This window comes from Benincasa hispida, chromosome 2, assembly GCF_027475165.1.
Source record: "Benincasa hispida cultivar pf3 chromosome 2, pf3_genome.v1.1, whole genome shotgun sequence".
Lineage (NCBI taxonomy): Eukaryota > Viridiplantae > Streptophyta > Magnoliopsida > Cucurbitales > Cucurbitaceae > Benincasa > Benincasa hispida.
Window position 1 is genome coordinate 1802051 of NC_143479.1, and position 26091 is coordinate 1828141.

A 26091-nucleotide genomic window follows, 5' to 3' on the forward strand; every position below is an offset into this window, starting at 1 on the left:
ATGAACTCCCCTTCCAGAGCATTGTCCTCCTCTTCGTTCTTAATTTCTTTTTCTACTTGAGTCGCATCCCCATTCGTGATCTGTCATAAGATTTGGGAAACCATGTATGAATATCAAGAACTTCTAAGAATTAATAACTGTAATTTTAGTATGATATTTGTAGGCCTAAATATTTCTATCAAGTTCAGATATTGAGTTATCCAAGCTCCATTAGTCATGATGCCACAACACTAAAATGGTTTGCTTTTGTTAGAAAAGAAAAACAAAATTAAAGAAAGTTGTGCACATAACATGCCAAGAAAAACCATTACAACTTAGCATACATACACTTTGTCAACTGATTTATCATATGTTACATAAATGTTGTAAACACACACATAACCACCGTTACTAAATTCTTTATTCTGCTTCAGTCATCAATCTCAAACCAAATTGAAAGCTATTAGAATAACACAAGAAAAAACATTTAGAATAAATGTTGTAAACACACACATAACCAACTTGGGAGAGATCTATCCTAAGCCGACCAACTGTTTCCTCAATCTCCTTCATCAGCATCACGTCCGCCATGACGAACTAACTAGCTCTATCGGTGGCAAGATTTGAACGAGCAGTAGATCTTCCACTGTAAGGATTTATTTAACGTAACCTATGATTATTTTCGTAAGAAAGAAACAAAATTTCTGAAAATTTATTGAGGAAGGGAGGGAAAAGAACTGACGATTATGAGAAGAGTATAGAGATGCCAGTGTTAAATGGAGAAACCAATCGGCGAGGGCCAGATGCAGGATGCTGTACTGAGAGGGCCGGTTGATACTTCGACAGCTGAGAGTGCAGCGTGCGGCGGCAGTCGATAAGATGGTGTCGAGTAGGAACGGCGAGCGGCGGGGCGAGGTGCAGTGGCTGGTAATGGGAGGAAGGAGGTGGCTGATAGGGAAATAGAGTTTAGAAATGGGATAGATAGGATAGATAGGGATAAAAGCGGGAAATGAAAAAAAATGGGGGGAAATGGTTTTTTTTTTTTTTTAAAAAAAAGAAAAGCGGATCTTTAATATCGGTTTAAGTATACCTACAATGTCGGTTTAAAACCGACATTAAAGATCCATTTTTTTTATAAAAAAAAAAAACAAAATCGACATTATACATCCGGTTTAACTTTTTCCAACCGACATTAAAGCCCAAAATTCTTGTAGTGAAAGTTCAAGTATTCTTCCAATAGTCAAGGGACTTTTAGGTTTATTGGATTTCTATTCAAGTAATAGATCTATTTAATAGCACCTTTATTGAATTTTCAGAATAAGCTCCATTGTTTACATACCACGAGGTTTAGAAAACTAGAGAGAGATCATTTTTTCTTAAGAAATTCCTTCATTTTTCTTGTGAGAAAAACTTAGAAGAAGAAAAACCCATTTTTTTTAGAGAGCGATTTCGATTTCCAAAAGCAAAACTTGTAACTTTTTCTGTGAGATTGAGTCTATTTGCACTCAAACTTGTATCAACATGCAACTATCAGTGGAATACTTAAAGAACTTCAACCTCCATACGTAGGTAGTTCTTTTTCTTGGGGTATTATGTAATTAGGCATTTTCTTGAGATTTTCTTGAACTTTTTTTTTTATGTAATTACTTTCTTTTGAACGTTCTTGCTGAGATTTTGAATAAAATTGATTAAGATTGAATTGACGAATCAAGATTAATCAATTTTTGTATGCAAAAATTACATAGTTCTATAATAAAATTGTAATTGTAGTTACAAGAATTAGTAGTCTTGATAGAAAATGTGGACTTCTTTTCCTCTTTTCTTTAAAAAATCTATTAATTCAGAACATTCATGTAATCAATCTTGAATTTTCAATCTTTTGATTTCAAGATTGGAATAGTTAAGAAAACCCATGAGTTTAATGTAATTTAGGGATTGGTTGTGAAATGTCTTTAGGAAGCAATTAAGACGTAGATTAGGGTTAATTGTGAAATTAGCTAATTAGGGCATTAGGAGTTTATTCTTAATGAACTATTGAATAATATAACTGCATGATTTCTTATTAAGTTAATGATGGAATTGCTTAGTTATATAAAATCCTAGTTCTTAAATCAACTAACCCCCGCTCCATTTAATCTTTTGCATTTAAGAATTCAAATAGTCAATTTTTAGGCCAATTATTTGTGGTTTTTTTGGGACTGAACTCTTACTTCTACTATCACTACGAGTTAGTTCTAGTTGTAGTTAGAGTACAAAATAAATTTAATTTGTTTTGGGTAGATAGAATTAGCGACACCTACTTTACTCTGAACAACATTCTAAAGTAAAATGATGTATTTGTGTGATAAATACTTATTCATTTGGAAAGTAAAAGTTGCAAACCTATAAACGGGTCAAGCTGTGTTGATGAATTAATTTTAAGTAAAACCATGTAATAGTTAACAAGTGTTGTTAACCATTTTTTTCATTTAAACATCAATTTCTAATTGTCAAACAGATAAATCTTCATCCTAGTGTGAGAATTATGAGATAACTCAACCTTTGCAAGGGCTTATGTTCGAAGGAAAAGGAAGAGGAAAAATGTGTTCGTCTTTCGATATGCGTTAATCTCTATGCATCGATGATCATGCGTTGGACTAGAGAATATGCAATATGCATTAAGTGTGTATGTAATGGCCATTTGTTCCCGTCACAAGTTTTCTTGCTCTCTCGCCAAGTATAACGAGAACGCAAGTTTCTTGGGATGATCTAAGGTAAAACATAGGGACTTGTAACTATATTTGTGAAGAAATGCGTTTGAGGCGATGAATAAAAGTAAGAAGACAGAAGTTAATGGATTATGCACTATTCCTACTCCTAACTAAACAGATTGAGCAATGGAAGTTTGACTGTGAGAATTGGAAGAGGCGGCAAATATTAACGCATAATAAAGTGAATAAAGGACCAGAATTATAGAGGGAATGAATTCGCCACTTCATTACGCTTGGTCGCAAGAGTAATCCCAACTCGCCAGACCAACGCATCGCACACCTCTAGATGGTCAGTCACATGCTTATATCTCTATAATGCATGGTTGCATTGAGCATAAGCTCACTCCTATCTCTAGGAATACTGCTTACTTTTCTTTAGTGTGTTCCACTACTTACCCTCTTGGGCAGTTAATTTAGCTAATCAGCTCATAGACAAGCATTGTGATAGCCTCACACCAAGCAAAGAGGATTAATCGCTATACTTGCACAATACACATCTCTTGATGGTTTGCTACATGCGTCATATCTCTAGGCCGTATGATTGAGTATGCGATTCTTGCAATTAACACTTAACTCAGTGATGAAGGTAAACGATGATAAAGAAGAAGTTAATGATGAAGATGGTGCTAAAGAAACTAAAGAGATGCATTGGTTACAAAATGTATTAATCCTAAGCCAAAATGTAATACAATACAGAGAGAAGATGAGAGATGAAGGGCTAGATGTATGCAATCTCTTGCTTTTCATCCGAAGTGCATCAAAACTGCCGGTGGTGTCATGGATGAGTGGTGAAGACGTCTCTCTCGATCTCTATCTCTGGCGAAACTTCGATCGTCACTCGGAAAGGCTTGTGGAAGTGAAGAATTCTCAAAGAATCTCTTGCTCATGCTCTCATCTATGATCACAAGAATCTGCCTAAGGTAGAAACTCAGATGGTTTGAAGTTAAGCTCCAAGGCTCTATTTATAGAGCTCAAACGCCGACAACATTGATGATCCCATTCTGACTCACTGCTACTTCTATCACGGTATGGGAAATGTCAGCATCACCTTATCTTGTTGGTATTCCCAAGGTATGCGTTCATGCTCGTTTCTCTTGAAGTGTCAACACATTCCACCCACTTTGCGATCAATCTTCTATTATGATTATCACTCTCTGGACGCAACATTCCATGCGACAAACTAGTTTTCATGAAGATCAGTGTTTCGGATTGATGCATGCGATCAATTCCCGCAGTAGCTGCAAAAATAGACACTTTGATGCAGAATAACACATGATATAGAGTTAGTAAGGACTTTCGGTGCTGGCCGACATAAGCTCACTTTTTCACATGAATTCTTGGTATTATTAACACATATTCTGCTTATTAGCCCTCATAGTTCTAAGTAAAAGGCTACAATAGCTTGTATTTTTACAAGCTATCACACCCCCAAATTTAGAATCATGCTTGTCCTCAAGCATGTCTTATACTTAGGAAATTCAAAACTTACCCTTTGACTTTTCCTTTGCGTTGACCAATTTTTCAGAATATAATTCACTTGCACCTCTAACCTTGGCAACAACATTCTCCTTAAACTTAGCTACTTCTTCTAAGAGATATTTTTCTAAGTTTAATTCTAGCAAGCCTTTGCTAAAAAATTTTTTACTCATTGCAGACAACTTTGTTTTTAGCTTTTTACAATGCATTTGTTTAATACGATTCAAAGCTTTGCGATTCATTATTAGATTGAGGCGTTGAACCTGGTTTCGCTCTTTGTTTTGGTTTGCTCCCACGGGTGTCATATGGGCATTCAACTTCGGTTGCGTGCCATATTCAACTTAACTCTTGTCTTAGCTAATTGAGTTGTGCCAGACAGAGGAGTTGGTACTATGTGTTGATTCTAGTCACCTACTTTTGTTTTGGTTTACCTGCACGGGTGTCATGCGAAGTATCCAATTACGGGTAAGTACCTTTCACAACTTTAACTCTTATCAGCTTGGGTTTCCCTTTTGCGCTTACATGGAGCTTTTATTATGATTTTTTTTTTTATAATCATCGCAATGTTTAGAATGGTGGCATTTGCCCGGACAATTGCCACCCCCAAGTTTAGAGAGTGGCAGGGTTCTTGCCAAGAAGCTGAAAACAAACTCGTTTAAAAATGCGGTAAAATAGGTTTGAACAGAGGTTTGCACATAATAAAACTTAGGACTGTTAAACTTTGAAGAAGCTATTAAAGCAAGGTGAGCCATGCGACATTTAGTTAGTGGATGTAGTGAATTTACATAAGTATCATCATGGATGCTAATCTATCAATGCAAAAGAAAGAACATAGACAAAAGAGAATTTCATAAGGGACACATAAAAGATAACAAGAAGAGAAACATATAAGTAGAATATCAATTGCATTAATACTTAGCACTCATGCAGAGGAAATATCCATGCGTTGAATGATGGAGAGGATTCTTCTTTCGAAACAACGCATCGAGAAGAAATTATTATCACACCTACGAGGAGTGAACGCACACCTCATCCAAGTAATCAGTTGCAAATCTAAAATGACAATATTCAACTAAATCAACTAAAGAAGTTAACTCGGAATGCAAAGTAAAGATAGAGTAGCAGACGTCCCTGGAGAGATTGGAGTGAAGTCACTGCAAGGATTCTTTCATGCAGGAGATTGAACTCGATTGCTTAGGTCAAGGAATTCGTTGCCTTGACCATCAGAGCTTCCAACATTCGTTGGCCGCATGGTGGTTAACATGCTCCTAAAACTGCTTCCAGCTCGTGCGACAGATAACCTTTCAATCTCAGGGTCAATATTTAATTTCGACGCATCACCTTCACTCAAATATCGTTTGCAACTTGGTCGCACAAGCTACAATACGCCCAAGACTAAAGGGGTGCCTGCAAAAACACAAAACTTAACAAACTATTAGTTGCCAAGTCCGGCAACGGTGCCAAAAACTTGTTCGAAGGAAAAGGAAGAGGAAAAATGCGTTCGTCTTTCGATATGTGTTAATCTCTATGCATCGATGATCATATGTTGGACTAGAGAATATGAAATATGCGTTAAGCGTGTATGCAATGGCCATTTGTTCCCGTCACAAGTTTTCTTGTTCTCTCGTCAAGTATAACGAGAATGCAAGTTTCTCGGGATGATCCAAGGTTGAACACAGAGACTTATAACTAAATGATGTTTGTGAAGTAATGCAGTTGAGGTGATGAATAAAAGTAAGAAGATAGAAGTTAATGGATTATGCACTACTCCTACTCCTAACTAAACATATTGAGCAATGGAAGTTTGACTGTGAGAATTGGAAGAGGCGGCAAATATTAATGCATAATAAAGTGAATGAAGAACCAGAATTATGGAGGGATAGAATTCGCCACTTCATTATTCTTGGTCGCAAGAGTAATCCTAACTTGCCAGACCAACGGATTGCACACCTCTAGGTGGTCAGCCACATGCTTATATTTCTATAATGCATGGTTACGTTGAGCATAAGGTTGCTTCTATCTCTAGGAACACTGCTTACTTTGCTTTAGCGTGTTCCACTACTTACCCTCTCGGGTAGTTAATTGTAGCTAATCAGTTCATAGATAAGCATTGCGATTGCCTCACACCAAGCAAAGAGGATTAACTCGCTATACTCGCATAACGCACATCTCTCGATGGTTTGCTACATGCATCATATCTCTAGGCTGCATGATTGAGTATGCGATTCTTGCAATTAACACTTAACTCAGCGATGAAGGTAAATGATGATAAAGAAGAAGAAGATGATGATGAAGATGGTGCTGAAGGAACTAAAGAGATGCATTGATTACAAAATGTATTAATGTCTTAAGTCAAAATGTAATACAATATAGAGATAAGAGAAGAGATGAAGGGTTAGATGTAAACAATCTCTTGCTTTCATCTGAAGTGCATCAAGGTTGCCGATGGTGCCCGAAGGAACTCTTATATAAGAGTATCTCTGAGCGGAAGCGAATCTTTCCAAAAGCATTGTGACAGAATTGCCACATTTACATTCACACATACAAATATGTATCAAACTACTAAATTACCGGTATGCTTAGAGATAAATAAACAAGAGAACGAGTAAACTTACCAGTTGAAGACTCTCTTCACTTGAAATCTCGCTCTCTCCACGAATGGAAGTTTTTGATCTCGCTGGAACATTAGGCTATCGTTCAGCAACAACAGATCGTCTACCACGAATAACTCCACACAAATAGATGAAGAAGATGAGGACGACACCACCATTTTGAACCCTTATTATTCTCAGAGTGAGAATCCAAAGAGTGGGCTCTGTTCGGATTTGGTAGATGATAACGGGCAGAAATGCACATTATTACAACGCAAAGTCAAAAAACAATGCAGGATTGCGATGATAAAAATATACAGTATTGCGTCTAAAAGCATTAAGTTCACAACATTGTGATCGCATGCATCCATCGCATTAAAAAAGTTAACTTATGTATTTTTGTGCAGGAAAATGCATTGACGCAAGGTGGAAATGCGATCCGAAGAAATTAACGCATAAGAGATTGCGACCGCAAGGCTATGCGATCGTTTGTGCTCGCGAAATCAAGATTGTGGCAATAAGGCTATGCGATCATTTGCGTTCAAAAATCTGCTCAAGAAGATGGCCATTGATAATTGGCAGAAATGCCAGTTATTATAAGCCTTTTATTTAGAATTATGAGGGCTAATAAGTAGAAAATGCGGTGATAATACTTAGAATTTGCGAAAAATTGAGTTTTGCGTCGATTAGCACCTAAATCCTCACTGATCCCAATATTACGCATTGCTCCGTGCCAAAGTGTCTATTTTTGTAGCTATCGCAGGAATCAAACGCATGCGTTGGAAATAAGCAATCGTAGACAAACGCATGCGCTGGAGCCAGGCGACCGCAAAGACAAACGCATGCGCTGAAAATCGAGCTATTGAATAGATGAATGTATGTGGCGATCGCATGCATCCATTGCATGGAAGTTTCGGTGATCAAGCGAATGCGGTGATCAATTGGAGATTGCGGCCACGGAGTGACAACCATAATAGAAGAACGATCACAAGATGGGTAGAACACGTTGATACTTCAGCTGAATCAAGCTCGGACGCATACCTTAGGAGTATCAATAAGATAAGACGATGTGACATTACCCATACCGCGACAAAGGCAGCAGTGAGACATAATACAATCATGATAGCTGCCGGCGTTTAAACTCTATAAATAGCCCCTTGGACCTTCATTTCAAAGCATCCGAACTTCTGCCTCAAGGCAGAGGTTTGCGATCATAGAAGAGAGCATGAGCTAGATTTTTAGTGAGAATTCTTCATCTCCACCAACTAGACCGAGTGACGACCAGAGCTTTCGCTGGAGAGAGATATCTCCACCATTCATCTATGACACCACCGGTAGCCTTGACATAGAGTCTTTCATTTCTCCTCTAACCTCTGTATTGTATTACATTTTAGCTTAAGATATTAAGACATTTTGTAATTAATGCATATCTTGATTCCTTCAATGCCATCTTCTTTATCATCATTTACCTTCATCGTTTATTTATCAAAGGCGATTGCATACTTAATCGTGTAGCCTAAAGATAGGATGCATGTAGCAACCCACCGAGAGGTGTGCGTTGTGCGAGTATAGTGAGTTAATCCTCTTTGCTTGGTGAAAGGCTGTAGCAACACTTGTTTATGGGTTGTTGCAATGCTTGTCTATAAGTTAATTAGCTGCGTTTAACTGCCTGAGAAGGTAAGAGATGGAACACACTAAAGCAAAGTATGAATTGTCTCTAGAGATAGGCACAATCTTATGCTCGACGCAACCATGCACTATAGAGACATAGTTATGCGGCTGACCACTGAGAGGTGTGTGATGCATTAGTGCGACAAGCCGGGATTACTTAAGCGATTTAAGATAATAAACATTACTATACATTAATGGTTGTTGTGTATCTACCAATTCTTATCGCAAGTCTCCTATTGCTCTATTTGTTTAGTTAGAAGTAGGAGTAGTGTATATCCATTAAACTTCTTCTTTTTACTTTTATTCATCATCTCAAATGCATTACTTCACAAGCATTATTGAGTGACAAGTCCCTGTGTTCGACCTCGGATTACTCGAGAAAATTGCATTTTCGTTATACTTGGCGAGAAGGTAAGAAAACTTGTGATAGAAACGCATGGTCATTGCATACTAGATTAACGCATTTTCATTCCAACGCATGACCTCCGACGCATGGGCTTATACACATAGCTTAAGCATGTCCAACGCATGATTGCGTGCAATAATCCTATCATCCGTTCCCTCTTAATCATCAATAGAGCTGACGCATCAAGGTGGGCGTATCTGGGTGAAAGCTTAATAAATCACGATGGGACAGAAAGTTGATGACGGTTGATTCCGAATTAAGTTGATAAGCCGTTAACGACCTACTGTAGCAAGTATACTCAACTTTTCGGTGACAAATATTCGGCCCATCAGACAGAGAATTAATGCCATCCCATCAGTGCAATCATAAGAGATAAGAAGCTTCTCACCTTGAAGCTTTATAAATACCGAGGGCCATCTTCAGTGAAGGGTTTGTTCAGTTAGTTAGTTCGCCAGTTTTGAGAGTTCACCATTTAGACGATACTTAGCCTTGTTCTTAGTTTCTTATACTTAGAAGGCAGAGCGAGAGAAGGGAAGAGACGTCTGAAGATCACCCTGGTCAGCTCGAGAGAGTGTCAGGGAGCGTGGAAAAACAGAGAGAGGGCCGACTCTTGCGAGAGCAAGAATATCTTTTGAGCAGAGTAGAGAAGAGTAGTGTAAAAGCCTTGGGAAACAAGAAATTGCTACCAGGCTCTTTATTCTTATTCCGCATTGTCATTCTGTATTTTGATTATATGTCTATTAAAAAAAACTTGCTTATCTACATCTGTTCACTCTCTTTAAAACATGCATGAGTAGCTAAATCTATCAAATGGGTTGAGAAGTACTTAGCTAACATGACCTAGGATTTTCATCGCATGCGGTCATCTTGTCTTATGTTGCGTCCATCACCCCTTTAGAGCTACTCGAAAGAGAGTATAAAGAAAGAACTTAAGACTTGAGAGAGCTAGGTTAGAATCTAGACTCGAGAGAGCAAGATTAGATCTACATAAGCAAGAGATAGAGACTTAAAGATAAGCTCTGTTTGTCAACATGCATCTCATGCACCCTAGAGATAGGTTATGGTATTATGCGGTCGCCTTGTATGTGTGTGTCAATCATCATCGCATATACAAGAATAGAGGCTTATGTGTAAGTCCTATAGACAACATTGCATATATCGCATGCGTTCTAAAACTAGAAGCCATAACATTTGCGTTGAGAGATGACTTGCTGTTGTATGTGTGTAGCATGATCGCATAACATGAACACAATCCTAGGAAGTGTTAGCTAAACCCTTTATCAACCCGTTCCCCCGCATATTCATTGCATCTTTCGTAATATTAACTCTTTTCTTAACTCCGCCGCATATATTTTATACTGTAAAGAACAAATCAACCAACTCTTTGATTTATTGTTACCGCAAAGTGATCTAAAAATTACCATCGCATATTGTTTTCCTTAGTCCCTGAGTTCGACCTTGGGCTTACCAAGAAAATCAGTAGGGTTTATACTTGGATCTGACTGAGAAAACTTGCATGCTCAATGCATTTTTCATCAACGCAATCCCTACCATTATTTCATCGCATAAAATAATGCATCAAGTTTTTGGCACTGTTGCCGAGGACTTCAGCAATACAGTGTGCTAACGGTAATTTTCTGATTTTCTTTGCAGCTTTCAATCTCTGACGGATTACGACCCAAAGATTGAAAGAACGTTCTGACAAAGACTGAGAGATAGCCGCCGACAACAACAACAAGAGAAAGATAACATGGCGAAACAACCAGGAAATGGAGCACCAAATGAAAATAATGTCATGGTGAATCCCATCCTATTGGCGAACAACTGCAATAGGCCCATTAGGGACTATGCATTGCTTAACCTCTACGATTTCTCCCAGGAATCATGAGGCCCGCTCTTGACGGATCGAGGTTCGAAATGAAACCGATGATGCTGCAGATGATCCAAACTGCTAGACAGTTTGGTGGTAGGCGGGGCGAGGATCTGCATGCCCACCTCCGGAGTTTAATCGAGATCTGCAATACTTTTGTGTTCCCTAACATCTCCACTGAGGAGGTTCGACTAACTTTGTTTCCATTTTCGTTGTGTGATCAGGCACGAAAATGGGCTTATTCTCTCGAGCCAGGGGAGATTACCTCATGGAAGCAAGTCGTGGAAAAGAAGAAATACTTCCCTCCAACAGAGAACGCAAGAAGAATGAAGTTAATTACGAATTTTAAATAGGATGTTGACGAATCGCTCAGCGACGCTTGGGCGAGGTTTAAGAGGCTGGTAAGAGATTGCCCACATAACGGCTTACTAGACTGCTTACAGATGGAGATTTTCTACGAAGGATTGACCCCTACATCGCAGACGGCTGCCAATGTGGTAGCAACTGGTGGTCTACTTGATAAAACTTACGATGAGGCGAAAAATATACTTGATCGAATATCAAAAAATCATGAGGACTGGAGAGAAAGCAATCAAAGATTAAGAATTAAAGACAGTGATGTGAACAACGAGGCCATCGCATCCCTTCAGAACCAAATGACTGCGATGATGAGTTTGATACAAGGCATCACAATTAATAGCACGGGAGCGCAAAAAGGGAAGGTCAACGCAATTGCCCAAATGACCACAAGTTGTGTTATATGTGGAGAAGCACATCCGATGGCAGAATGCCCAGGAAATCCGTAGTCAGTATGCTTCTTAAAGAAAAACCCTTATTCCGATACGTTTAACCCTGGGTGGAGAAACCACCCCAATTTCGCATGGAAAAATCAACAACAAAGCTTTCAACCAGTGGCGTAAAAAGAAGGGCCACCTAGATTTTTCCCGCGAACCAACGGTCCAACGCTTAATCAAGCCAGCAATTCGCAGGCACCACAATTTTCATCCTTAGAGAGCCTACTGAAGCAGTATATTGAGAAGAATGAATCAGTGCTTCATAATCAAGCAACGTCCATCCGAAACCGTGAAGTTCAGTTAGGGTAGATCGTGGGCAAACTAAAAAATAGATCTCAAGAAGCGTTGTCGAGCTCAACTGAGCTCCCTCGCAACTCTAAGGATACGGGAAAGGAACAATGCTTAGCAATCTCTTTGCTAAGCGAAAAAATGACAACGAAAGTAGGGGAGGAACCCATCACGACCAACTTGAATGCGGTGATAACCAAGGACCCATTAACATTTGATTCAGAAGAGTCCGAGAAGATGAACCCAAAAGTTGCGTCCACCTTCAAACCTCTAGAACGCGAGATAGAAGAAGTCCAGGCACCACCATTCCTGCAGAGATTGAAAAAGAAACAGAATGATGAAGATAAAATCGCTACAGAGGCAGTAACGCAAAATACAACGATCCCACCAAAAATGTGCGACCCAGGAATCTTCATGATACCATGCTCAATTGGAGGGGTCTACAGTGGTCAAGTACTATGTGATCTTGAGACGAGTATAAATGTAATGCCTCTATCAATCTTCAAACGATTGAATATGGGCAAACTCACGCATAGAAACTATCAATCTTCACGATACCATGCTCAATTGGAAGAGTTGTAAACCTGCCTATTCATTATATGGGTTTAATAGAAACCTTAGCTATCATATTTGATGGCGACATTGAGAATCTATTGTCCTATAAACAAGCAATGGATGATGTAGATAAAGATGATTGGATCTCGAATGAAGTCTATGTACTTCAATTCAGTCTAAGATCTTGTAGATCAACCTGATGGGGTAAAACCTATAGGTTGCAAATGGATCTACAAGAGAAAAATGGTACAAATGGTAATGTGCAAACCTTTAAGGCTAGACTGGTGACAAAGAGTTATACCCAGATTGAGGGAGTTGACTATGAGGAGACTTTCTCATCTGTTGCCATGTTAAAGTCTATCAAGACACACTTATCTGTTGTCGTATATTATGACTATGAGATTTGGCAAATGGACGTCAAAATTGCCTTTCTGAATGAAAATCTTGAGGAGACCATTTATATGCAACAATCAGAGGAATTCACAACCCAAGGTCAAGAGCAAAAGGTTTGCAAGCTTAATTGGTCCATTTATGGACTGAAACAAGCTTCTCGTTCTTGGAATATAAGGTTTGATACTGCGATCAAATCTTATGAATTTGATCGAAACGTTGATGAGCCTTGTGTTTATAAGAAAATAACCAATAGTTCAGTAGCTTTTTTAGTGTTATATTTAGACAATATCCTACTCATTGGGAATGATGTAGGACTACTGACTGATATAAAATAGTGACTACCTAATTCCAAATGAAAATTTTGGGAGAGGCACAATGTATTATGGGCATTCAGAGCTTTAGGGTTTGTAAGAACAAATCGTTGGCCTTGTCTCAGGCATCGTATATTGACAAGATGCTTGTTAAGTATTCGATGCAAAACTCCAAGAGTGGTTTGCTATCTTTCAGGCATGAAGTTCTATTGTATAAGGAATAATGTCCTAAGATAACTCGAGAAGTTGAGGCGTTGAGACGTATCCCTTATGCATCAGCTGTTGGCAGCCTAATGTATGCAATGCTATGGACTAGATCTAACATTTGCTATGTAGTAGGGATAATCAATAGATATCAGTCTAATCCAGGATTAGATCATTGGGCAGCTATTAAAACTATCCTCAAGTATTTTAGGATAACAAGGGACTACATGTTTGTGTATGGGTTTGAGGATTTGATCCTTATAGGATACACTAAATCTGATTTTTAGATTGATAGAGATTCTAGAAAATCAATTCAGGATTAGTGCTCTCTCTTAATGGATGAGTTGTAATTTAAAGTTGTACCAAGCAAGGGTGCATTATTGACTCCACTATGGAGGCAGAATATGTAGCAGCTTGTAAAGCTGCCAAGAAGACTGTGTGGATTAGTAAAATATTGACTGATCTAGAAGTTGTTCTAGACGTGTCAAAGCCCATCATACTTTATTGTGATAACATTGGTGTTGTAGCTAATTCCAGGGAGCCAAAAGCCACAAACGTGAAAGTATATTAAGCACAAGTATCATGTGAGTCGGGAGATTGTGCATTGAGGGGACGTGATTGTCATGAAGATCGTTTCGGAGTACAACATTGCTGATCTGTTTACAAAAGCCCTCAGAGCTAAAGTGTTTAAGGGTCACCTGGAGTCTAGGTCTACGAGAGAGGCTGCATCTAGTCTAGAACAAGTGGAAGATTTTACTAGACGTGTATTATATGCCCTAGTTTCTTGTTTTTTGTATACTGTTGTACTTATTTGTGCTTTTGGTATGTACACCCCACTAGCTTTAGAACAAGTGGGAGATTGTTCGAGTTGATGTCCTAAATTTCGTGATCTTGTAGTTTGTAATTGTATTATACAACCATTTTATTTATCTAATAAAATAAGAGGTATTTTATTTGACATTTAGTTGCATTAACCCATAAAAACTAATAAACTAAGATCCAAGGTTATCTTTTGTAACTTAAACATGTATATGGAGACATATAGGTAGATCATGTTTAAGTGATAATCTAAACGACTTGTAGTAGATGAATAAGACCGAATACCTTATCCTTGTGACACTACGAAATATGTCACGCATTGTAGTTATTACAGTTGTTGTAAAGTGCTACAAATGATATGATCCTAATTATTTTTATATGAAGACACGTGAGCGGAGGTATTCTATACAAAGAGTTTGTATAAGACCGGACCATGAAATGAATAGTCTTTCTATATAACACCATTACTAGAAGAGACATACATTTCACCAAGATGACTATAGGTGACTTGACTTGAATCTTGAGTGAGTTGTGAATTCCTGCCTACGAAGACGGTCTTCTTATCTATATAGGTGAGAATGACCAATTTCGCCGACTTAATATGCCTACCATTTTGGGGATTCTTCTGATTGGGGAGCTGAAAATGCAACTACACAAGAAGAAATTCATTCATTCCTTACTGTTAGGGCAAATAGATAAATTGCTCCCTTAAGGACTGATTCCGGAGCTTGAACTGTTGGGGTTGATGCCCGAAAGTCTTGGGTTCTATAGTTTGTAAATAGTTTGTACGAACGCTTGTATTATATAATATATGATATTTACTTCACATCTTGTTTTTGCTTAGTTGTATGTTTTATTTGCTTTACCATAAACCAATAAACATAAAATCCCTGGTTATCTGTATGTAACTTAAGCATGTATGTGGTGACATACAAGTTAATTATGTCTTAAGTGATAACCAAAATGACCTGTAGCATATGGATATAAGAAGGAAACCTTATCCTGGTAATACTACGGATGCGGTCCACTTTGTGGAATGGTTACAAGTGTTGGACTTATCATAGATGGTCTGATCCTGATCATTCGTATAGGGGACATGCGAGTGGGGGCGTCCTATACAAAGAGTTTGTATAAGACCTGACCACGAAGTATTAACGTCTCGTTATATAACACCGTTGATGACAGAGACTTCACTTCACTAGGATGACCATAGGTAACATGATCTTAATCCTAAGTGAGTTGAGAACTCCTGCCATTGAGAGCGGTCCTTTGATTTGTATGGGTGCAAGTGGTCAGGTCGTCGATTCAAACCTACCATTATGAGGATTTTTCTGATTTGGGAGCTGGGAACTCAACTACACAAGATGGAATTCACTCTTTACCCGAAGTAGGGGCAAGCAGATAGATAGCTCCCTTAAGGGCTGATTCCAGGGCTTGAACGATGTGGCACCACACACCTTCTCTTGGCCTAAGATGTGTTCACACATAGTTGGACTATGTTGTATTGTTCATTAAAGAAATCAGTGGTACTTAAGAAGTTAGATGTAACTATAGGGGCAAAACGGTAAATTGGCCCAACTGTACTTATACGGATCTGTGAAGGGTCATCGTACTCATAATTGGTTATATCCGATGGACACAAAAATATATATGTGGTAAGAAGAGTTCAGTTGTTGGTCTTTAGTGGAATGTCTGGCAGTTAACGGATGGTGGATCTCGTGGCTAAAGAGTTTAGTGAGCTATTCATGTACCGTTGGAGCTTCGAGCCACAGGTCCATAAGGACCCCTAGGTAGCTTGGATAAAGTCGAAAATCCATATTCGCTTATTGTAACTGAAGAATAAAATGAAAATTTGTTTCATTTTGCAAAGGCTTCGAAAAAATCACAATCGGTGTGAAAGCGTCTTGATCACTTAGCCGAGAGCCTATACGATAGAGCTTCATCGATTATACGATCACACACTCGCGTTTAAACGATCACACGCCTTTCGCTAAATGATCACTTAGCTTTCCTAAACGATCGCCTAGCGTGCCGCGTTTTCTAAATGATCGTTTACCTATTATTAGACAATCGCTTAGTAAAAACTACATGATCGTGTAACTTTATCTAAATGATAAACATCCCCGCTATACGATAGCTTTCTCTCCCACTTGCTTATCGCCTATACGATCAGCCCGTTCCTCCGACCTCTACCAAATTCACCAAATACCACATTTTGGATTCTCACTCCGAGAATACCAAGGGCTCTAAGTGATGGTGTCGTCCCCGCTCTTGCTTGCTCGTGCTTGTTCGTGTTGCTGTCATTCGTGTAGACGATCGTGCTATCGTGGCCGACTATTTTGCTGGGTGATAGAGAACGTAGAGGTTGCTTCCACTGCATTGAGTTCGAGATTGAAGAAAGTCTTCAATTGGTACGTGAACTCAATCCCTTGTATTTTATTTATCAAAGCATGTCGTTAATTAGTGTAATTTGTATAACTGCTTGTTAGAATGTGTATGTTGTTTTTTGGTCATAATGAAATCGGAAAGATCCGAACGTGCTCATAGATGCTCTTCGTTAAGAGTTCCTTCATGAACAATGTGGCACCACACTCTCTCTTGGGCTGAGAAGGGTTCAGTTATTGGACTATAACTATTTCTTCATTAGAGGGATCAATGGTACTTAAGGAGTTAGATGTAACTATAGAGGCAAAACGATAATCTTGGCCGTTGTACTTATGAGCAATTTGTGAAGGGTCAACGCACCGTTGATTGGTTATATCCAATGGACATAAAAATATATCTATAGTGCGAATAGTACAACTATCAGTCTTTTATGGAGTGACCGACAGTTAATGAAAGTTGATTAATTTAATTAAAGAGTTTAATTAATTAATCTAATATCATTGGAGTTTCAATCTATAGGTCCATAAGGTCCCCTCATTGGCTCAATTGAAATTAATGAGAATTCAATTAATTTGAATTGTTCAAATTAACGAAGAGAATTAATTATGTAATATATAATTAATATAATGTATGTGTTACATTATAATATAAAATTTTGTTTGAGATAAATAAATATTTGAATATATTTCAAATATTAATCATATGAATGAGATTCATATAAATATTATAGGTTAAAATTAATATGAATATGATTCGTATTAAATACTATAGGTTAAATGAGAGAACAATAAACTATAGGTTATATTATATGTGATATAATATAAACTATAGGTTATGTGTTATATTAGATATAACATATGGTTTAATATATATATATATATATATATATATATTATTAATAAAGTTAATTTTGAATTTTGAAAGTTTGAAATTGCTTTTTGATTTTTTTTTTTTTTTTTGAAATTCAAATAATTGGGGAGGGAGTTATTGTAACTTCCCTCAACCCACTTTCTTTAATAACCAACATGAAATTAGTTTCATGTATAGAAAGCGATTTTCTTCTCCCTTTTTTCCCTGCGTTCTTGAAGGTTTATGAAAAGAAAGAAAAAGAAGAAGTCTCTTTGTGATTTTTTGCTCTAAAAAATCAAACCTCTCCCTCATCAAAAAGCAATCTATTGAAGCCATAAGCTTTTAGCGATTCTCTACCTTAAGACTAACAGGGAAGAGCTCTTGGTGGTGTCCAATCTTCGGAGTTTGCTTGATGTGTTCATGAGTTCAAGGGAAGAAGAAGGTTGTTCGTGACCTTTGCAAAGGTTGGAGAGGATTCACGAAGAATTGGTCTTCAAGGGTACGTTGTTTTTATTCTCTTCTTCCTCTCCAACTATGACAACATGCTTAAAGTATTTTGTGTATATCATAGTTTTCCATCCTCTGTATTTTATGTCTTATAAAATTAAAATTGGAGCTCCGATCTTTCCGCTGCGAGAATACTCTTTTAAATAAACATGGAGTCACATCCCAACTCCCATCAACTGTTACATCTCAACAAAATGGTGTATTAGAAAGGAGAAATAAAACATTGTTAGATATGGTTCAGTTTAAGATGAGTTATGCTCATTTACCTGATTCGTTTGAGGTTATGCAATAATGACTGTAGTTTATTTTTTGAGTCGTGTTCCGCCCAAAAGTGTTTCTGAAACATCTTTGGAATGAAATGGTCGTAAAAGTGTTGTATCTCTTTCCTTTTCCTCTATGTGAATTAAGAAAGCATACTTAGTTTATTGTTTGTCATTTGTTTTGTTATTTCTTGTATTTTAAGTAGTTCCAAAAATGAATTCACCAAACAAGCGATCATTCTCTTTTGTTGCAGGAATTCAATTCCTTAACTTAATGCATTATTCCTTAAAAAAATTGATTTTAACTATTTCAAAATTACTTAACACCAAAGTGAGTTTAACTGACTCCTTATTAATACTAAGTAAAAACAATATAAGAGAATGAGCTAGATGATTGAGACTAAATTGAAAATTTAAAAACCATAGGCCAAATAAGTAATTTAAATTCTTAACACCAAAAGTGAGTTTAGCTGACTCCGAAAAACACACATAAATTTAAAAATGAAATTGAAATCTAATAGAGAATTAAAAAAAAAGAAAAAAAAAAACAAAGGCCCATTAAGTGGAAGGCCCAACCAACCAAGTGGGTGAGGGATTCCCCAATTTGACCAAAGAACCAATTCTCGAATGCCACTACGCACAACGATCTCTTTCAATGGGCGCAATATATCAAACATTTGGAACAAGTAAAAGACGACCCATCATCCTATAAACAACTGGCTTTTTTTAAAAGAATAATGAAAAAAAAAACACATATATTTATATTATTTAATATCATAATTCAAATTACCAAAACCAGAAAAAAAGAAAAGAAAGAAAAAGCATCCAAAGTTCGTCCGCCCTCACGCGCCACTCCACCGCGTGAATACGGTACTCGCATTTCAACCAATCAGCGCTAAAAGAGGCAAGCCCCACGGGTCCCACGTGATCCAACTTATTCATTCAGTTGCACTTTATCGACGCGCATCGTTGGCGCGTGACACACGCGCTGGTGCCTCCTTTGCCCTAATCTCCTGCGAGCGAGATCTTACTCTCTTATCCTGAAGAACCACAATAACCTCTGATAAAAATGCATATATCAACAATGCCCTTCCTCCACCACACCACCACCTCCATCGCCTCCTTCGATTCCGATCTTCTTCAATCGGTGGGATCGCCGTCGTCAGTTTCCGGTTTCGTTTATTCGTTTTTCTCCGTTGGCTTCTGGGACGCCGTAAGTTCCGATCTCCTTCACCTTTCTCTGTATCATCTGTTTTAATTTTTCCAGAATTTCTTTATTTTTTGTGTGTTCTTCATTTCCGCCGTTGGGGTTCTTTTTTTCTCTGATTTTATTTATTTATTTTTTGTGGTGTTGTATGTATTGCAGTCTTGAAGGTTCGATATGGAGCCGATGGACATAGTTGGAAAGTCTAAAGAGGACGCCTCGCTTCCTAAGGGTACTTGTAATTTCTGCGGTGGCTTTTGGTGTTCTTGTGTGATCTTTTTTGGGGGTTTTTTCCCCCATGGTGTAGTGAATTTGATGTGATGATTCATGGACTAATTTGGTGTTTCTTTTACTTTAGAACAATAATTTTAATTTTGGGTTCTTTTGTAATTTTTGAAGAGGAAGTATCGAATTATGCGTTGAAATTCATGTCTGGAAACTCTATATTTTGTAGCTTGAACGATTAATGGTACCGTTAATTATCGTTTCCACTGGAGAAGATGAACCTTGGTGCTTATTTTTTGTTTCTTGGATTTTGTTTGCTCGGTATGGCTGCATGGCGCGGCAATTTTTGGTGGGAACTTGAAAGTAGATAATTGTCAAGGGGAGTTCATGGAAGGGAACTCGTTGGTTGTTTTTCTTTTCAGACTTTTTCTTTGAGGATAAGCGAGTGACTAATATGCTGTATTCCATAACTAATTCTGGATGCCTGAGTTTCAGTTCACCAGTCCTTACTGTAATGTATTCACGTTCTATAGACATAGATAGATTTATTCTTTGGTATCATTCATGTTTTTGTTTTCATCCCGCTACACGAATTTCCAGTCACCCAGTTCCAAAAGTCATTTTTAAGTATTCTATGAAGATGGCAGAGTTCCAACAATAGTCGGTTTTTCTTTTGTACTGCAATTTCATCTTACTTTGAGGCTCTTCCCCTTTCTTCTTTGTCTTCTGCTGCCTTTGAGCCGGTTTTGTTTTGTTGTTCTTGATCAGCTTTTAAGCAGATGATGCCTTTCATAAGAAATAGTAGCTTTTGTGGACATTTATGTTCCTAAATGTTAGAGTTCCGCTTCTCCCGTTCCTTTTTCTTTCAGTTTCATAAGCTTACATGAATTGTTCAAACTTTGATATGATGGAATTTGGTGGCAATAATATGGCTCCCTTCCTTTTACAAACCAAGTAATTGAAGACCATTTAATTGCTTGAGCAACTGCTGAAGTTTGTTTTGTTTTGTTATGTTCTTTTCGATGTATGGGCTTCAAATCTCCAATCTTTGTTAGAGGTTGTTGAATTATGCTTAGGGTGGCAAGTGTTTTTGTTTTTTAAACCATAATTTCATAGTTCCCTTGTAGTTTGTTTTAGTTATTAAATTTCTTTCTTGTTTAATTTTTCTTTTTCAGCGACTATGACCAAAATTATCAAAGAGATGTTGCCCCCTGATGTACGGGTTGCAAGAGACGCCCAAGATCTTCTAATTGAGTGTTGTGTAGGTGAGAATATCTTGCTTTGTCATTTTCTTTGTATACTTTAACATTTTACATTTTAGTTCTGGTGTTGGTTTCTTGTACTACTGTTAGTGGCCGTTTGTGGTTCTATTTTTCCAACAAGGGCCAGTAGTTGTCTTCAGACACTGCTTTTTGTTGTACTATTTATTGTTTAGTTGATTTTTTGGACTTTTTTTTTTACTATTGTCTCGCCCCCAAACACACACACACGCACACAAGAATGTTATTCAGTTGAATAAGAATTTAAGGTGGTTGCAGGTTTTTATGACTGACCAATTATCACTTCTTACTCAAGAATTGCACTCACTTTATTTTGGTGTTCTTGCAGAGTTTATAAATCTTGTATCATCCGAGTCTAATGAAGTTTGTAGCAAAGAAGAAAAAAGAACAATTGCACCTGAGCACGTGCTGAAGGCTCTTGAGGTCTATGGACTATCCAAGTTTCCTTTACATTCTTGATAATAATATAGACTTTTATGTGTTACTTGTTATTATGCTTTAGGATAATACATGCTAGCATTGTCTTGTTTACCATCCAGCCCCATGGATTCAAAATTTCCTTTCCGTAGAAGTTTATTTCAGTATTGCTTGATACAGCTGTACAGCAAAGTACCAAAGCATTAAGTAAATGAATGTTATTCAGTGGAATTAGAATTTCAATGCCTCAATTATAACTTAGCAATATGTTTCTTGTCTGCTTGCTTGATGCGCTGCTCATACCATTCTGATCATGGAATCATTTTAATCCTCTCCTTTACTTTTTATTTTATGAGAAACCGGGCTTCTATTAAGAGAAATAAAAAGAAAGTTCTTTTTTAATTTAAGCACTGCTCATAATCGTTCTATCTAAATCTATAAATACTTTCAGCACAGAATTTATTTCAAGTCTACTTTGTCTTCTTTTATAGTTGACCTCAGCTTGAGTCGAGGATTAACCAGCTCTGACATAAAATCTTAGTTTCCTCCTATTTCACAGTGGAGGAGAGATAAATCTCAATATATGTTAACAACAATGTCACGTGGAGTTTGATAACCTCCGTTCTTGTATTTGAAGAAGAGTGATTTGTAGCTTTGCAGCTTTTGCTTGGTTACTTTACATTATGTCTGCTTTTGGGCTTACACGTATGTTTATATATATGATCAGGTGCTTGGTTTTAGTGAATACATTGAGGAAGTTTATGCTGCATATGAACAACACAGGCTCGAAACTATGGTAATACTTCAGTATATCTACTATTGTACCTGTTCAATGAATTAATTGAAGTGATTGATCGTCTAGAAGTTTGCTGTGGTCTAGATAATCAGTATCTATTTTAATTTTGTTCCTTAAAGAGGATTGTTTTCCATCATTCTCAAATTAGGTCATAAATTTTAGTTCTGACTACTCAAACATGAGTGTCTTAAGACATCTAGAAGCACTAACATTTTTCTTTTCTCTCTGTCGAGAAACTTCTGCAGCAAGACTCATTGAAAGGTGGGAAGTGGAGTAATGGCGCGGAGATGACCGAAGAAGAAGCTTTGGCTGAGCAGCAAAGAATGTTTGCCGAGGCACGTGCAAGAATGAATGGCAGTAACACTGCACCCAAGCAACCGGAGCCTGAGCAAAGTTTAGAGAGCTAATTTTAGGATCTTTATTTTCTTCAACCATAGGCAAGATTCCTTGACCCCTTCCATTTGTGCCTCAAATATGCCTTGTGCATATGTACAAAAAAGAAATGATTAACCTAGCTACTGGGCTCTGTGAAGATGCATTGTAATATATATCCATATTTGCGGATCCTTGTTTAGTTAATACAAGTAGTGACTGTGTTTAAATCTCTCTCCCTCTCTCCCTCTCGCTCTCTCTCCGTTATACTATCTCAATGGTAGACATATTTCTCACCTTTCAGAAGTGGGCTTTTCCTTGGCATTTTGGTTTTTTACTAATGCTGCATGACTTTCTTTAACCTTCAATACTTAATGAAACAATGTCTTTGGAGGAATCACAAGATGGATCTCGAGAGAGTGACTCCAGATATTTTTGTTGTATATGAAATATTGTAGATTTTTATGCCCAGCAACGTAGGTTTATGAGTTTGCTCAGTGCCCCAACAAGCTTTGTGCGTCATTCTCTTACATTGATTTGGATTTGATTTTCGTTAGATTGTCTATTCGTGAACAGCTACGGCTTATACTTAGAGTGGCTTTTGATGCCATCGTTTCACCGTCTATGATTGAAGTCAACCAAATGCCAATCTCACAAGTAAGCAACACAGACATTGCCTCTCTCTCTATCTCTCTTTTTAATTTGAAGTCTCTCTCTCTCTCTCTCTCTCTTTCTCTCTCTTTTTAATTTGAAGTCTCTCTCTCTCTCTCTCTTTCTTTTTAATTTGAGGTCTCTCTCTCACTTATGTCTCCCCGTATCAGTTGGTGGGGTCACTCTGTTTCTTTTGTCAGGATTCTCTTGCAGCACATCAATGAACCTTGAAACTAAGGATTAAATGATGAGAGCCCCACATAGCAAATAAAAGGGGAGAAACCACATTCTCTCTATTATACACTCCTTTCATTCTCTCTCCTACCAACCAACCTTCTACAGAATCTACCTTACTTCCTTCCCCTTGGTTTCTCAGCTGCAGACAGTAATGGCTCTGGAATCCTCCTCCAGAAGGCACTTCCATTGGACAAGGAAGGTTAGTAATGAAGATGAAGACGATTCCACCTTCAACTCCTCAGAATCTGCTGTAGAACAAAAGGAGGAGAACGCCAAGCCCATTTCACAGGAGCCAGAGGAACAGCAGCAGGTGCGAGCACAATTGACCAGGAGGAAACTGCAACAGCTCGCTGTCTCTCGGTTCCGTTCGGTTCTCACTGCCCTTGGCCGCAACCGTAACACACGGCACAGTCTCCGTTCTCGAGTGGTTGGAACACTATTTGGTTCCCGCCAGGGGCATGTTCATTTTGCATTTCAGAGAGATCCCAATTCACATCCAGCTTTCTTGATTGAGCTCGCTACTCCAATCAGTGGTCTGGTGAAGGAAATGGCATCTGGATTGGTTCGAATTGCACTGGAATGTGATAAAGAGAAAGATGAGAACAAGAAACCAGGAAGGAGACTGCTTGAAGAGCCTGTTTGGAGGACATTTTGCAATGGGAAGAAATGTGGCTTTGCGTCAAGGAGAGAATGTGGACCCAAGGAGTTGAAGATCTTGAAGGCTGTGGAACCAATTTCCATGGGTGCGGGCGTTTTACCGGTGAACAAAGGCACCGAGGGCAGTGGCGGTTGCAGCGGGGAAGGAGAAGGTGGATCAGATGGTGAGATTATGTACATGAGGGCAAAGTTTGAGAGAATTGTAGGCTCAAGGGATTCTGAAGCTTTCTACATGATGAACCCAGACAGTAATGGAGCTCCTGAGCTCAGTATCTATTTACTAAGAGTATAATTTGATGATCAACCATGGAAGGATTGATCTGAGTTACTATCAAGGTTCCTTCATTTCAGCAGCTGCATCTCAGCCAAAGGCCAGCTCCATGTGCTGTTTTTTCTTCTCTTTTTTGATGTGCTGTACTTTGTATTATTACCAGTTTAGGATTTCTTCCTTTTTGTTGGGTTTGGGGGGGATACATTACAAGATGATGGTGGGTTGGGGAGATGAAGATGTAAATGTAAAGTTTCTGTTTAATTCATGATTAATTACAATTACTTTAAAAAAATTTCTTTGATTTTCCCAAGAATAGTACTCATTTTCACTGGGTAAATCTTCATTTGATCTCTTCAAAAGGTAGGGAAAAAAAAATCTCCATCCTATAGGACCAACAGAGGCTGTGTTGTCTTGTCCAATCTTATGACATCATAAAATATGTAATGTTATTTGGGCATGTGATGTGATGATGTAGTCAAATTATTAAATGGTGTCACATTCAATTATGATTGTTTCTTTGTTCATATTTTAAAGATTGCTTCTTCACCTTTCAAACTTTTTACTTTTACCCATTTACTCTCATCTTATGTTTGAAACGTGTTAGAACTTACAAAATAAAGTTAACAAGATCCTTGTTTTTTCATACAACACCCTTTATTTGGAAAAAGGAAACACTCCATCTACATATATTCACAAAAATTTCAAAGTAGATACTATTGTTTTAAACAACAGAATGACCAAAAATGGAAAGAAAAATATCCAACCTGATTTTCTCCAAAAATATATGGTTGCAAATAATACATAAAATTTTCAGGTATCAGCCAAATTTGGATCATCTTCTTTGTTAATAGCTATAATCATCATATGATTACAAGGATCTCTTCTCTCTCTACCTTGAAAGAACCCAATTATCAGAGTTCTTTGTATTTTACTTTACTTTTTCTTCTCCTTCCAACAGTATTCTTCTTTTTCTGTTTAGGACTACCCATCATCTTACCATCACCAACTTTATATTTTTTGGTCTTAAAGTGAGGAGGATTCAATCATTACTTGGGCTCATAGTTGTCTCTAAAATGATCCCAAGAGAATTTTTTAGAAGATCCAAATCATGGAAGTCATAAAAAGCAATATATATATATTTAAAAAAGTTCAAAATCCTCTTCCTGACAGCACAGCTGAGGCTTTTTTTCTTTCAATTCTTGACTGCTTTTCTTCCTTTTTTTTCTTTCTTTCCCCACTTTGGAATTTGGTTCTTTTCAATGACTAAATTCTCCTCCACTGTCTTGAAAAATTTCTCCTTCTATACTGAACTATGTCAAAATGACTAGTTTACCCCCACGGGAAAATGGAAATGATTTGCTTTAAGATGGTCAGTTTGGTCATATGATTAAAGTGTGGAGCAAGCCCACCACTTTCCCTAGTTTCAAGGCTTTCTCACTCTGCCTTTTGTTACTTTAATCAATGGGGAGGAGAGGAGGGCAGTGGAGAGGGTTTGGCTCATAGATGGGTCAAAATCAAATTCTAAAGATCATCTCTCAAAAGAAAGGAGAACCCATTGTGAGTTTTGATGATTGCTTATCATTCTTCAAAACATTTCAAAATGTTAGTGGCTGTTCACATAATCAACAGCCACTAAAATCCATCAGTTAGTGCAAATTCTTCATTTTTTTTTAAAAAATAAATTTATAATTGGACAACTTGCTTTCTTCACTTCCCAAATACTCATTGCTCTCTCTAAAATACAGAAGTTTTGTTTTAAACAAGGTCAAAGAAGTTAAATCCCATATCAGTTATCTAGGAAACTAAACCAGTTTGACTCAATAGATTGCCATCAAGTCTGCCTGAGAGGTTGAGAACAAACAGCAATGAAAAA

General features: G+C 37.6%; 2 protein-coding genes across 3 annotated transcripts; both read left to right on the top strand.

Moving 5' to 3' along the window:
- The first annotated feature begins 18836 nt into the window (after positions 1-18836).
- On the top strand, positions 18837-22634 carry NF-YB13 (nuclear factor Y, subunit B13). Of its 2 annotated transcripts, none has more exons than XM_039023199.2 (6): positions 18837-19321; positions 19475-19544; positions 20713-20802; positions 21146-21240; positions 21962-22030; positions 22276-22634. In XM_039023199.2, exons 2-6 carry the CDS (start codon positions 19490-19492, stop codon positions 22435-22437), a joined length of 471 nt encoding a protein of 156 aa, XP_038879127.1. In that variant the 5' UTR covers positions 18837-19321; positions 19475-19489; the 3' UTR covers positions 22438-22634. The 2 variants fall into 2 exon arrangements, with proteins under 2 accessions (XP_038879127.1, XP_038879126.1); XM_039023198.2 differs by having other exon boundaries at positions 19033-19321; positions 22264-22634.
- Positions 22635-23441: 807 nt separating this feature from the next.
- LOC120071127 (MIZU-KUSSEI-like protein (Protein of unknown function, DUF617)) lies at positions 23442-24724 on the top strand. The gene has a single exon (XM_039023197.2). It carries the CDS (start codon positions 23442-23444, stop codon positions 24237-24239), a length of 798 nt encoding a protein of 265 aa, XP_038879125.1. The 3' UTR covers positions 24240-24724.
- Positions 24725-26091: the final 1367 nt, after the last annotated feature.